Source organism: Hylobates moloch, unplaced genomic scaffold (genome assembly GCF_009828535.3).
Source record: "Hylobates moloch isolate HMO894 unplaced genomic scaffold, HMol_V3 SCAFFOLD_1, whole genome shotgun sequence".
Lineage (NCBI taxonomy): Eukaryota > Metazoa > Chordata > Mammalia > Primates > Hylobatidae > Hylobates > Hylobates moloch.
In genome coordinates this window covers 52,447,106-52,460,394 of record NW_026652276.1, presented here as the reverse complement: position 1 = coordinate 52,460,394, position 13,289 = coordinate 52,447,106, and the positions used below count along the sequence as shown (strand labels likewise).

General features: G+C 39.2%; 1 protein-coding gene across 5 annotated transcripts in view; it reads left to right on the top strand.

The window, feature by feature from the left end:
- The window catches only part of PMS1 (PMS1 homolog 1, mismatch repair system component), a 101,277-nt gene extending 93,363 nt beyond the window's left edge, over nucleotides 1-7,914 (top strand). For 4 of the 5 annotated variants that reach the window (XM_032755155.2, XM_032755157.2, XM_032755158.2 and 1 more), the window contains 2 exons: nucleotides 3,934-4,094; nucleotides 7,550-7,914. In XM_032755155.2, the coding sequence (XP_032611046.1) occupies nucleotides 3,934-4,094; nucleotides 7,550-7,714 (326 nt within the window). In that variant the 3' untranslated portion in view covers nucleotides 7,715-7,914. Of the gene's footprint in view, nucleotides 1-3,933; nucleotides 4,095-7,549 lie in introns of those variants that run through there. The other variant, XM_058440280.1, reaches the window with a different exon arrangement.
- Nucleotides 7,915-13,289: the final 5,375 nt, after the last annotated feature.

Genomic DNA, 13,289 nt, shown 5'->3' with positions numbered 1-13,289 from the left:
ATGAACAGACACTTCTCAAAAGAAGACATTTATGCAGCCAAAAAACACATGAAAAAATGCTCATCATCACTGGCCATCAGAGAAATGCAAATCAAAACCACAGTGAGATACCATCTCACACCAGTTAGAATGGCCATCATTAAAAAATCAGGAAACAACAGGTGCTGGAGAGGATGTGGAGAAATAGGAACACTTTTACACTGTTGGTGGGACTGTAAACTAGTTCAACCATTGTGGAAGTCAGTGTGGCGATTCCTCAGGGATCTCGAACTAGAAATACCATTTGACCCAGCCATCCCATTACTGGGTATATACCCAAAGGACTATAAATCATGCTGCTATAAAGACACATGCACACGTATGTTTATTGCGGTACTATTCACAATAGCAAAGAGTTGGAACCAACCCAAATGTCCAACAACGATAGACTGGATTAAGAAAATGTGGCACATATACACCATGGAATACTATGCAGCCATAAAAAATGATGAGTTCATGTCCTTTGTAGGGACATGGATGAAACTGGAAACCATCATTCTCAGTAAACTATGGCAAGGACAAAAAACCAAACACCGCATATTCTCACTCATAGGTGGGAATTGAACAATGAGAACTCATGGACACAGGAAGGGGAACATCACACTCCGGGGACTGTTGTGGGGTGGGGGGAGGGGGGAAGGACAGCATTAGGAGATATACCTAATGCTAAATGACGAGTTAATGGGTGCAGCAAAACAGCATGGCACATGGATACATATGTAACAAACCTGCACATTGTGCACATGTACCCTAAAACCTAAAGTATAATAAAAAATAAAAAAAAGTTAAAAAAAAAAAAAGAACTTTGCATGCTAATGGGAATAGCTTTTTGTCTTGCATCAATAAGAATTCCATATTTTAGGAAGTGTAAACTTGTCAAACCACTTACTCATTTGATGTATTTTCCTTGAAAATTGGTGAGCATTTCACAGTATTTTATGGAAACTTTTCAAGGGTTATTGTTACATAGTTCCAATGTCTCTAACTTTTCCATATCTGAATTTTACAAACACAGAAGTTAAAATACTGCTCAATTTCCTTATTTGTTGCCAAGTACCTTTTACCCATTTCCACTAATAATTCTGTGAAATGTGTATAATTTTCCAGGGCAAATGTAGTTAGCATTAGACTTTTCATTCTAATCATACTGTAAAAGATTTAAAACCACCAATAGTGAAAAATCACTTAGACTGATATTTTTGGCAATTTTCATATCTATATAAATAGTTAAAAGAGATGTAAACTAGAATATTCTGCTACTACTTTTTGCCTACCACACACAGTTCTGAGTTCCATTTACATTTCCCCTGTTTCTGTAAAGGAATACCTGATACTGTGTAAGACTCAGGTAGACCTGAGACTAAAAGAAATGACCACAAGCCTTCTTTATAAAGAAAAGAGGTTTATTTGGCTCATGGTTCTGCAAGCTGTACATGAAGCATAGTGCCAGCGTCTGCTGTCCTTTTACATACAAGTTCCAAGTTTAAGTCATTTCTTTGCTCCTGTATCCGATGGTAGCCATGCCACTTCTTGAATGATTTGCTGCTTAGGAACTTCTTTCGCTAGACAGTGAAATTAAATAGTGATGACCTGGGTCATCACTCTTACATTCAAACTTCCACCGATCCTAAGGGCAGAGGTGTCCAATCTTTTGGCTTCCCTGGGACACACTGGAAGAATTGTCTTGGGCCACACATAAAATATACTAACACTAATAATAGCTCATGAGCTTTAAAAAAAAATTGCAAAAAAAATCTCATGATGTTTAAAAAAATTTACAAATTTGTGTTGGGCCGCATTCAAAGTTGTTCTGGGCCACATGTGGCCCACAGTCCACAGGTTAGACAGCTTGCCCTAGGGCGTGGACACAGTGGAGCCAAAATCCTTGCGGGGACATAAAAAGAATGACCTTTACTCCAGTTTCCAATAAATTCCTCAATATCATCTGAGACTTTGTCAGCCTTTCACTGTCCATATTTCTATCAGCATTTGAGTCACAACCATTTAACCAGTTTCTAAGAAGTTCTAAACTTTCCCTCGTCTTCCTGTCATCTTCTGAGCTTTCAAACTTTTCTAGCCTCTGCTCTTACCCAGCTCCAAAACCACTTCTACATCTTCAGTTATCTTTATAGCAGTGCCCCACTCCTCAGTACTAATTTTCTATGTTAGTTCGTGTTGCTATAAAAGAATACCTAAGACTCGGTAATGTATAAAGAAATGAGGTTTATTTGGCTCATGGTTCTGCAAGCTGTACATGAAGTATAGTGCTAGCATCTGCTTCTGGTAAGGGTCTCAGGCAGCTTACAATCATGGCAGAAGGCAACAAGGAGCCAGCATGTCACATGGTGAAAGAGGGAGCAAGAGAGAGATGCCAGGCTCTTTTAAACAACCAGCTCTTGTGTGAACTACCACAGAGACCTCACTCATTACCATGGGGATGGCACCAAGCCATTCATGATGGATCTGCCCCATGAGCCAGTGCACCTCCCACTAGGCCCACCTTTAACAGTAGAGGTCACATTTCAACATGAGATTTGGAGGGGACACACATCTAAACCATAGCATCTCACTTCATTGAACTCTGTATCTCATCCCTTAATGCTAGATAATATTATATATTATTCTCCAGTTGTTCTCTGGGAAAAATGTTTAGGATACCATCTCTGTAGTTTACCAGCATTGCATCTGCCAACCAGGTCAAGGATCTAGTCTGTAATTGGGAACAGGTAAGGGATTGGATTATTGAAGTCTCAGGATCTGAAACTCTTCAAGTTATATCACATCCCTTTTTTAAAATTAATCCATTGATAGCTACTACTTATCCAAGATTGGACTGTCTCTTTTCCTTTAATTCCAGGTAGCATTATGTAGACTTCATGAAAGAACACTGTTACACAGATACAGCCAAAGAAGACAAGTCTTTGCTATGTTCCAAAAATATGCATTCTAAAGCCAAATCTGATGCTTTGAAATATGTGCTGTTATGGATTGTGTACCCAGTTATACATCCAATCCCGTAGCTAGTTTTTAGTTTTATTTTGTTTTTTGAGATGGAGTCTCGCTCTGTCACCCAGGCTGGAGTGCAGTGGCATGATCTCAGCTCACTGCAACCTCTGCCTCCTGGGATCAGGTGATCCTCCCGTCTCAGCTTCCCTAGTAGCTGGGACTACAGGCACGTACCACCACACCCATCTAATTTTTTTTGTATTTTTGGTGGAGACGGGGTTTCACCATGTTGGACAGGCTGGTCTCAAACTCCTGGTGTTGTGATCTGCCTGCCTCGGCCTCCCAAAGTGCTAGGATTGCAGGTGTGAGCCACTATGCCCAGCCATTTAGTTTTATTTTAATTACTAAGAGTAATTTAAGTAACAGTTTTAACATGTCAGTTTTATTTGTCCTATTAAAATATTTTGAACAAACAGTATTTTCTTCTAATTAATAATATCTCCATAAATTACTTTGTGACTGTTTTTATAATTTGTAAGTTAAAATCACGGAAATAATTCAGGCGTTTAGATATTGAAATGGTAGGGTAGAATTTGAAGAGCAGCAGTTGTTAAAACACTTAAACCAGTTTTATTTTCATAAATATCATGGGACTTCATTTTCTCTCCAAAGCAAGAAATGACCTAAACAAATTTAAGGAACAGAACAGCAATGACTGGGATTAAGTTAAATTATATAAAGCACATGTGGTGTCAATGAGCACTTATGACTTAATGTGAGATCCTATGGGAAATTACTATTTGTTCTCCAACTAAGGAACAAAACTTTGTCCTGACTGTATTAAATTCGAATGTGGGTTCACTAAATGTTTTAACAGCAATTTTTGTTTTTAATGGACATGTTCTGGAATATGAACTTAACTATGTGTTTTTATTTTTTTTCTTCCAGGAGTTTCAATTACTGAAAATTACTTGGAAATAGAAGGAATGGCTAATTGTCTCCCATTCTATGGAGTAGCAGATTTAAAAGAAATTCTTAATGCTATATTAAACAAAAATGCAAAGGAAGTTTATGAATGTAGACCTCGCAAAGTGATAAGTTATTTAGAGGTATGCATTATTTTATATATATGTTATTGTATACAGGGGTCCCAACTCCCGGGCGAGGTAAGCGGCCTGCTAGCGGGCATCACCACCTGAGCTCTGCCTTCTGTCAGATCAGTGGCAGCATTAGATTCTCATGGAAGCACAAACCCTATTGTGAACTGTGTATGCGAGGGATCTAGGTTGTGCACTTCTTGTGGAACAATTTCCTGAAACCATCCCCACCTGCCAACTGGAAAAACTGTCTTCCACAAAACCGGTCCCTGGTGCCAAAAAGCTTGGGGACTGCTGCTGATTCTATCTATAGAGGTATTATAGATTGGCCAGACTTTAAGATACTTATTTCTTAAAATAGTAAATTATTTCCAAATAGTAGAATATTTTCTGTAAGTTTTATTATGTGTTTGCAAGAAGAACACTATAAAAAAAAAAAAAGAACACTCCATTAAAAGTTTCACATCATAGACTGACTGTGGTAAACTCTATCATGGATTCTTACCATAACATTTTCTTGGGTACATATTGAGGAAAGACCTTATAAATGAGATATTTTGCAGTGAAGTTCTTTTTTAAAAACATTTCATAAATAATCCCCTTAGAAGGGGTTTAAAATAATCCTACCTTTATATTACATACTTGTCTAAAAAGTATTGTAATATAATTCTAAGTCTTGATCTCATCAAGAGCAGTAGAAGGGAAGGAAAGTGAAAGATAGGAATCTTTGAATAAGCGGAAATTTTCATTTTTGTGACAGTATTCACCACAAAAGAGAAATATAACAGTGGGTTAAAAAAAGGATTAAGAAAGGTTGTAAACTTTAAAATATAAGTATAAGATAGTAGCAGGAAAACAATAGTGTTTCTATCTATATATCTTGTTCTAGATATCCCTCAAGATTGGTATTATTTAAAAAACAAACCTGAACTCTAATGAAGTTTTTCTCCCTTTTTAAAAATGAGCCATTTTTGTTTACAATTGGTAGTGTGCCTGCTGTATTCTGAAGGTCGGACTTCCTTAACAGGAAAGTCTGCTTGTTACACCTTCTGAAGAATGTATTCGGTAATGTTCTGTGAATCCTTTAGGAACTTTGTCATGTGGAAATTCCCAGCCTATTGTGTGGGTAGCTTAACATTGATAGTTTCTAGAGACTTCAAGGGAATATTTTCTTGTGAAAGAGTTAGTATGAACTGTGGGTCGGAAGAACCATGTGGGGAGAAATAAGATTTCAGAAATAACAGGAAAAAACTAATTGGGACTGGTTTTAAATATTTTTTTGCTAATACTTTACCTTTCAGTATGTTAAGGTAATAGTGGTATAAGTGTTAAGAAAAATGGGCTAGAAAAAAAGAGAACTTAAACCACGGGGATGCTTCTATTTAAGGTCAATAAGATGAATCAGAGAGAAAGGAAAGTGAAAGGAGAACCAAGAGAGGGGTGGATGTAAAAGTCAAGGAAGGAAGTAAATTTAAGCATAAGTAGTATCACGTTCTGTATAGGGTAATAATTGCTAGAAGACTATCAGATATGGCTGCTAGATGACATTGGTAACCTTGAAGAGAATCGTAATGGCAAAGTACAATTGTCCTTCTGTATACCCAGTGGATTGGTTCCAGCACCACCTGTGGATACTAAAATCCAGGCATGCTTAAGTCCTGCAGTCAGCCCTCCAGAACCCACATATATGAAAAGTTGGCCCTCCGTATATATGGATTTCACATCCCATGGTACTGTATTTTCTATCACAGTTGGGGTTGGAAAAACATCCATGTATAAGTGGACCCACACAGTTAAAACCAGTGTTGTTCAAGGGTCTGCTGTGGTAGGAATAGACGACATTTGCCAGTAGTTAAAGAGTATAGTAGTGGAAAAGTAGGCAGCAAGTCATATGACAGTGAATAGTGAAAGGAAGGAAAGAGTATGTTAAGCATGTTTGTGTTGAATTGGTGGAAGACTGACAATAAAAAATTGCAGAGAAGGCCAGGCGCAGTGGCTCATGCCTGTAATCCCAGCACTTTGGGAGGCTGAGGAGAGTGAATCACCTGAGATCAGGAGTTTGAGACTAGCCTGGCCAACATGGTGAAACCCCGATTACCAGGCTGGTGGTCCACCTGTAACCACTACCAGGAGGCCGATGAGGCAGGAGAATTGCTTAAACAGGAGGTGGAATTGGATGAAAAAAAAAATTGCAGGGGAAATGTTCCCAAAAAGGCAAGAGGGAAGATAGGATATGAATTTAAGGTTTAGAAAGAAGAAACTGTCTGAATCAAGAGCAGGAAACAGAAAAGGGGAAAAATGAAACTAATGTTTTTACGTAAACTTTTTAAAAAAATTTTCTTAATCATTAGAACCTGTGAAATTTTAGGTGAACTTGAGAGAAGTCATGTTGATATATGTGGTGAAAGAGTAGAAGTTACCTGCTGAGAGTGGAGGGGTTGTGGGAAGGAGTTGGTAATTTTAGTACAGTAACAAAGATCTGAAAATAAGAGCTGTAGGTACTATAAGAGAAGGTTAATTAGAGAGGAATAAGAAGATTTCCAGGTGTCACTGAGGGCTCGTAAGAGTTAACATTTGTATTGGATCCAGCCAGGACAGTTTTATGACTCAACAATGCTCAGTAGAATTTGTCCAAGGGTAAATCATAACACCAATTCCTCACCCTGCCCTAGAGGGTGATCTGGCCTCTGCCTAATTTCCTTTTCTTGTTCCTCTTTTTTTAACAACTGTGATGCACCCACAGTGAACATTTAGTTCTCTTCTGTTTGCATGAGATGCTTTTCTTTGCCCATGATCTTTCCATTAAGGTTTCTTATTTATTAATTTTTATTTATTTATTTTGAGACAAGGTCTTGCTCAAAAGCTGGAGGGCAGTGGCATGATCACAGCTCACTAGTCTTGATCTTCAGGCTCAAGTGATCCTCCTGCCTCATCCTTCCATGTAGCTGGGACTACAAACAGGCCCCACCATGCCCACTTTTTTTGTGTGTGGAGACTGGGTCTCACTGTGCTGCCCAGGCTGGTCTAGAACTCCTGGCCTCAAGCAATTATCCTGCCTTGTCTCCCAAAGTGTTGAGATTACAGGCCTGAGCCACCACACCCGGCCTGATTCCTTATTTAAATTCAAGCTTAAAGTTACCTCCTCAAGCAATCTTTTTCCAACTCTACAATCACTCTATCATGTGGCCCAGTTTAATATTGTGCATTATTTATTGACTAAAATGTTCTGTCTTTTGTCTGTTTTCTTTTTCTCTGCACTAGAATGTAAATTGCACAAGAGCAAGTCTTGTTTTTTGGTTCACCACTACATCCCGAGAGCTGACAACATATTTGACACTTAATAAATATTTGTTGAGTGAATTCATAAGATGAAAATAATCAAGATTCTGTCTTCCTTTTTGCCAGGATAACATGTTTTCTGCCTCAGGGTATATCATGGTAAAATGTGTGACTTTCCCTTTGGACAGGGAGAAGCAGTGCGTCTATCTAGACAATTACCCATGTACTTATCAAAAGAGGACATCCAAGACATTATCTACAGAATGAAGCACCAGTTTGGAAATGAAATTAAAGAGTGTGTTCATGGTCGCCCATTTTTTCATCATTTAACCTATCTTCCAGAAACTACATGATTAAATATGTTTAAGAAGATTAGTTACCATTGAAATTGGTTCTGTCATAAAACAGCATGAGTCTGGTTTTAAATTATCTTTGTATTATGTGTCACATGGTTATTTTTTAAATGAGGATTCACTGACTTGTGTTTATATTGAAAAAAGTTCCATGTATTGTAGAAAACGTAAATAAACTAATATAGACTATTCATTTTATTCTCAAGAACCAGCCATCATCATAATTATGAGTTGTAGGCTCAAAATTGGAAAATAGGTAGTATTTTTGGGTGGTTATTTACTAGGTCCTCTCTGTGCAGGGAGAAATCAAACATCACACATACTAGCATATCTGACAAACAGTGTCAATATTTTTTAAAGTACGATGGAGAGACAGAGTGGGAGAAAATGAAGTTTAGAGGAAGAAGAAAACCAGAAATTCTTCCATTAACTTCAATTTAGGGGGTAACATATTAGATGTTGCTGTCTGTTTGTTATATGGTAATTATTGGATTTGGGGGTCAACTTTTGTCAGAGAACATGGGAAGAACTAGATTTTTAATAGAAAATTTAGGGGGATTTTTTTTTTTTAGACTCTCGCTCTTGTCACCCAGGCTGGAGTGCAATGGCACAATCTTGGCTCACTGCAACCTCCACCTCCCAGGTTCAAGCGCTTCTCTTGCCTCAGCCTCCCAAGTAACTGGGATTACAGCCGTCCACCCCAGACCTGGCTAATTTTTGTATTTTGGGTAGAGATGGGGTTTCACCATGTTGGCCAGGCTGGTCTCGAACTCCTGACCTCAGGTGATCCATCCACCTTAGCCTCCCAAAGTGCTGGGATTACAGGTATGAGCCACCACACCGGGCCATTAGGTGAATATTATCTATTGTACATATGCCCCTTCAAAAACCAGGTCCCACAGTGCACCAAAATACCTTTACAAAAAGTTGAAACATGATTTTTAATGAACATATTTGTTTGTAAAATAAGATATGTTATTCTGGATACGATGTCTCCACACTCACACCATCTCCCATAACTCTCAAAGATCATCTTTAAATTCCTAAGATCCTTGTGTTAAGTAGAAATTGTGAAACCTGGATTCTGCCTTTTCTTCTGCCAACATCATCCTATTTTGCATGACCCAAAATACTGCTTCCCCTGACTCTCCATTTCCCCTTTTATAAATGTGAGGCCCTGCTCTGGGAGAGCTTTCTGGGAGTAATCCTTTTAAATTAACTGGGTAAACTGAGGGAAGAGAGGCTCACAGAAGCTATTAAAGATGAAATTTGCATCATACATTTGCACTCACCCTAAGTAAAACTAGACTCATTTTTTAGCCAATATAGTCTGTACTGGTCCTACAACTATCTTGTAGATGAAGAAACTCATTTTTTTCTCACCCGTTATGAATTGTGTCTAAAGCAGGTTAGTAGGAATGGCAGTAGGTATTTACCACTTATTTGCTAGACAGGTTAAGCACTTACCTTGGCTAATCTCGTTTAATGTTCACAGCAAATTTAAACTTGTAGTTACTGTTGAGATTCTAATCCCAGAGCTCCTGTTTTTAACCACCATTATACTGCCTGCCATGAGAAATGGGCCCTAAAGAGTTATTTGGGTCAACTAAACATAGGTAGTTACAGAGTGTAAAACACTCCCTGACATCACTTTAACGAATGCTGGAGTAAATCAACTTTAGGCTGCAACTTTTGTTTTGAGACAAGAGTCTCGCTTTGTCGCCCAAGCTAGAGTGCAATGGGGCGCTCTTGGCTTCCTGCAACCCCCGCCTCCCAGATTCAAACGATTCTCCTGCCTCAGCCTCCCGCGAGTAGCTGGGATTACAGGCGCCCACCACCACGTCCAGCTAAATTTTGTATTTTTAGTAGAGACGGGGTTTCACCATGTTGGCCAGGCTGATCTGGAGGTCCTGACCTCAAGCGATTGGCCCCCTCAGCCTCCCAAAGTGCTGAGATTACCCACCGCACCTGGCCGGCAACATTTTCCTAACGGTGACTGGAGTAGCAGCCTGGCGTGAATCGACTGCTTTTTCCAGAACAGGAATGGGCTTCAGGTGAGGGTCTAGCGTCGCCCCACCGACCAATCCTGGTTCACGAGGCTAAGGGAAGCCCAGCAACCACGCAGAAGCCCGGCAGTCTTCCGCAGCGCTCCCATCGTCCACAAGTCCTTCCAACAGCCCCAGCACCACTCGCGGGACCAAATGCTGGAGCTGGGAGCGGCGACAGGGAAGCGCTGGCTCCCAGAATGGAGGTAAGGGCCGCTGCAGCCTGGGAGGCTTACCCGGAATTAAGGGCGAGGCGAGGAGATCCGAAGGAAAAGGAAAGCTTCACCCCAAGTTACCCATTTGCCTCTTTAGGCTGGGTTGCCAGAGCCCTTGGCCTGGGAGAAGGACTCTTAAGTTATGAGTTCTGAAGTGCTCTTTAGACCCAAGTATGTTGCTTAGGATCCCAGCCTTGGCTGTAGCCACAGGGCTGACCCAAAGCCGTACGGAAGTCAGGCCTGCAGGCCCCTCTTGAACAGGTTGCTGAGAAAGGTAGCCATCTACGGTCTGGCCAGACCTAGGAGGTTTTAGATATTTAACTTACCGAAAAATGTTAGACCTGTATTCAGGTGAACGGATTTTTGTTACTTTCATTGGCTACGTGATTCTCTGTGATTTTATCCAGATTTTGTGGCTCAGGTTGTAGGAATTGCAACCCAACCCAGCACAGCCCGCATCTCTCAACTAAAAGTGTAAATAGGAGCCACTTTTCCCTCTCCAAATTCTTACCTGTTTTATTTTCATCTTATGTTCTTATGTTTGCAAGCTTCCTCTAGCATTTTTTGGTGGTTTTTTTGAGGGCAGGAGGGAGCAGAAGCCACTAAATAAACTTGGGCTTAGGTCTACACTGAAAACCAAAAATAGATTTAACTCTTGTAAACCAAAAAGCATCTGAGATAGGTCTCAATAAATTTAGAAGTTTATTTTGTCAAAATTAAGGACATACCCAGGAGACAGGTCTGTGTGCCTTTCTCCAAAGATGATTTTGAGAGCTATTTAATGGGGAAAGGCAGGCTGGAGGGGAAGGAGGGAGGATACGGTCACATTACTGAATCCACATGTTGCAGGAAGGAGGGAGGATACGGTCACGTTACTGAATCCACATGTTGCAAGAGAAAATGAGCAGGTAAAGGAATAAGTGTATTGTCTGACGCTCAGTAAATTCACACTTCACGTAAGATAAGGTGAACATAGAGTAGCTACCTGTGAGATATTTAACCTTTTATCTGTAGCTATCTGCTTAGGAACAAAGGAAGGGCAGTTTCTTGGATGACTCAGCTTTCAGCTTAATTTTTTCCTTTTGGCATAGTGAATTGGGTCCCAAGTTTTTATTTTTGTTTCACACCCTTTACAGTACCTAATTAATGCAAAGGAAATAATACATTTGGGGACCCCAAATGTTGATCACTAACTTAACCAAAGTTACCAGGCAAATTAAAATACCAATAATGATACTAAAATATTTAAACGACTAGACTTGTTCTTGGAGTGGAGCATTTCGGGCAAGCCAATGTTCATGGATTTATAGTGGCTAAAAATAATCTTGAGGTGAGCCAACTAATTTTACAGATGAGAAAATAGAAGCCCAAAGTGATTACATGACATACGTGAGCACACACAGCTAATCTAGTGCTCTAGTAGTTCCACTTTAAATGTTTATATTACTGTAAACAAAGATAAGTACTGAAAAAAATCAAATTTTACTGCAAAGCTAAATAAAAAATGACTTGAGATTGTCACCTACTTTCTCCCTTTACAAACATAAATAATCTAGAGTTAACTGTTAACCTTGTGAAAGGAAAATAAATCTTGGGGCCCCTAAATCACTCAGCTAAAGGGAAAAGTCAAGCTGGGAACTGCTTAGGGCCAACCTGCCTCCCATTCTGTTCAGAGTCACCCATCTGCTCACTGAAATAAATGCATATCTGATGGCATCTCCAAAGGATTGTTCTCCAAAGGATGGTTTATTCCTAGATGAGTATATCCTGAGTTATTAGGAAAGCTCATTTTAGCAGGTTTGTGAAGTCTTATGTCCTATGAAGAGAAAATAAGGGGAGGAAGGCAGAAACACAATAAACAAAAGAACAATCCTGGAAAATCTATATATATATATATAGGCCACATTGTTCTGAAGTCCATAGATCCGTAGGCAGGTATGAAAGTGGCTTATGTATGTGAGTAGGTTGCTGTTATTTTCTTCTGAAGTTTAAGTTATCTAGCTTCACTTTGCAGGGCTTTACGAAAGCACAGCTTAGTTTTCAGTGACTGCAGATTAGGAAAAATGGGGAAGAAGAAGGAAAAAAATTGAAAACATTATTTTGCAGTCTTGTAGCCTGCAAAATAGAAAGATTAGAATTCAGTCCAAAGTAGAAAATAATAAAAATTGAAAAACATTAGGCAAGACTAGAATCTAAGAACAGGTGTACTACAGTTTTTGAAACATAATTTTTCTCCAGTTTCCCATTTTTATTAAAGACAAATCACGGTAGAACTGATTCGCTTTATTATACTTGTTCTGATTATTTGTATACAGTGCAGCAAGAATAATTATTTGTTTTTACATAGGCTTTTAAATTGGCTTTGATGGAACTTTGTTCCATAGAAGGAATCTCAGATAAAATTTTTTTAAAGCCAAGCCCAGCCGTGGATTTGTACCATCAAATACCTATGAGTTGGGGGAATTCCTCTCTGAGGTTCCAAGATAAATTTGGGGCTCCTTGGCCTGTCAGAAAGTGACATTCTTTCTAAATTAACTGAGACCTGTCTCAGATTTTCGGAGTTCACAACTTTATTCTAGAGCTTTCATTTAATCTCACCTAAACTTGCTAAGTTTTATTTTTAAAGCCTTCTTCACTGTTTCCAGTAATAACTAGTATGAACCTGAGAACATATCTCAATCAATTTAGAAAGTTTATTTTGCCTAGGTTAAGGATACGCTTGTGACACATCTCAGAAGGTCCTTACGACGTGTGCCCAAAAGTGGTCAGGGTACAGCTTGCTTTTATACATTTTAGGGAGACATGAGACATCAATCAATATGCGTAAGATGTATACTGGTTCAGTCCAGAAAGGCAGGACAACCTGAATCAAGAGGCTTCCAGGTCATAGGTAGACAAGAGACAAAAGGTTGCAGTCTTTTGATTCCTTAATCAGCCTTTCATTGAATACACAATTTAATCTGGTTCAGTGAGTCTCAATTTTTATATAAACAGTAGGGCAAAGGAAGCAATCAGGCATTTGTCTCAGGTGAGCAGAAGGATGACTTTCTGTCCGAAACCCGTGAGAATAAGCTATCAGTTTACATTGCCAGGGTGAAATTCAACAGAACTGTTTTAGGGTAAAGATCTTGAGGCCCACAAGGAATTTCCTTGTGGGCAAAATATGAGGGAGGTACATAGCTTTTAAAAATCTTTGTAGCTGTCTTATTTAGGAATAAAATGGGAGGCAGGTTTGTCTGATGTATTATAGTTCACAGCTTGACTTTTTCCTTTGCTTAGTTATTTTGGGAGTACCAAGGTTCATTTTTTTTTTTT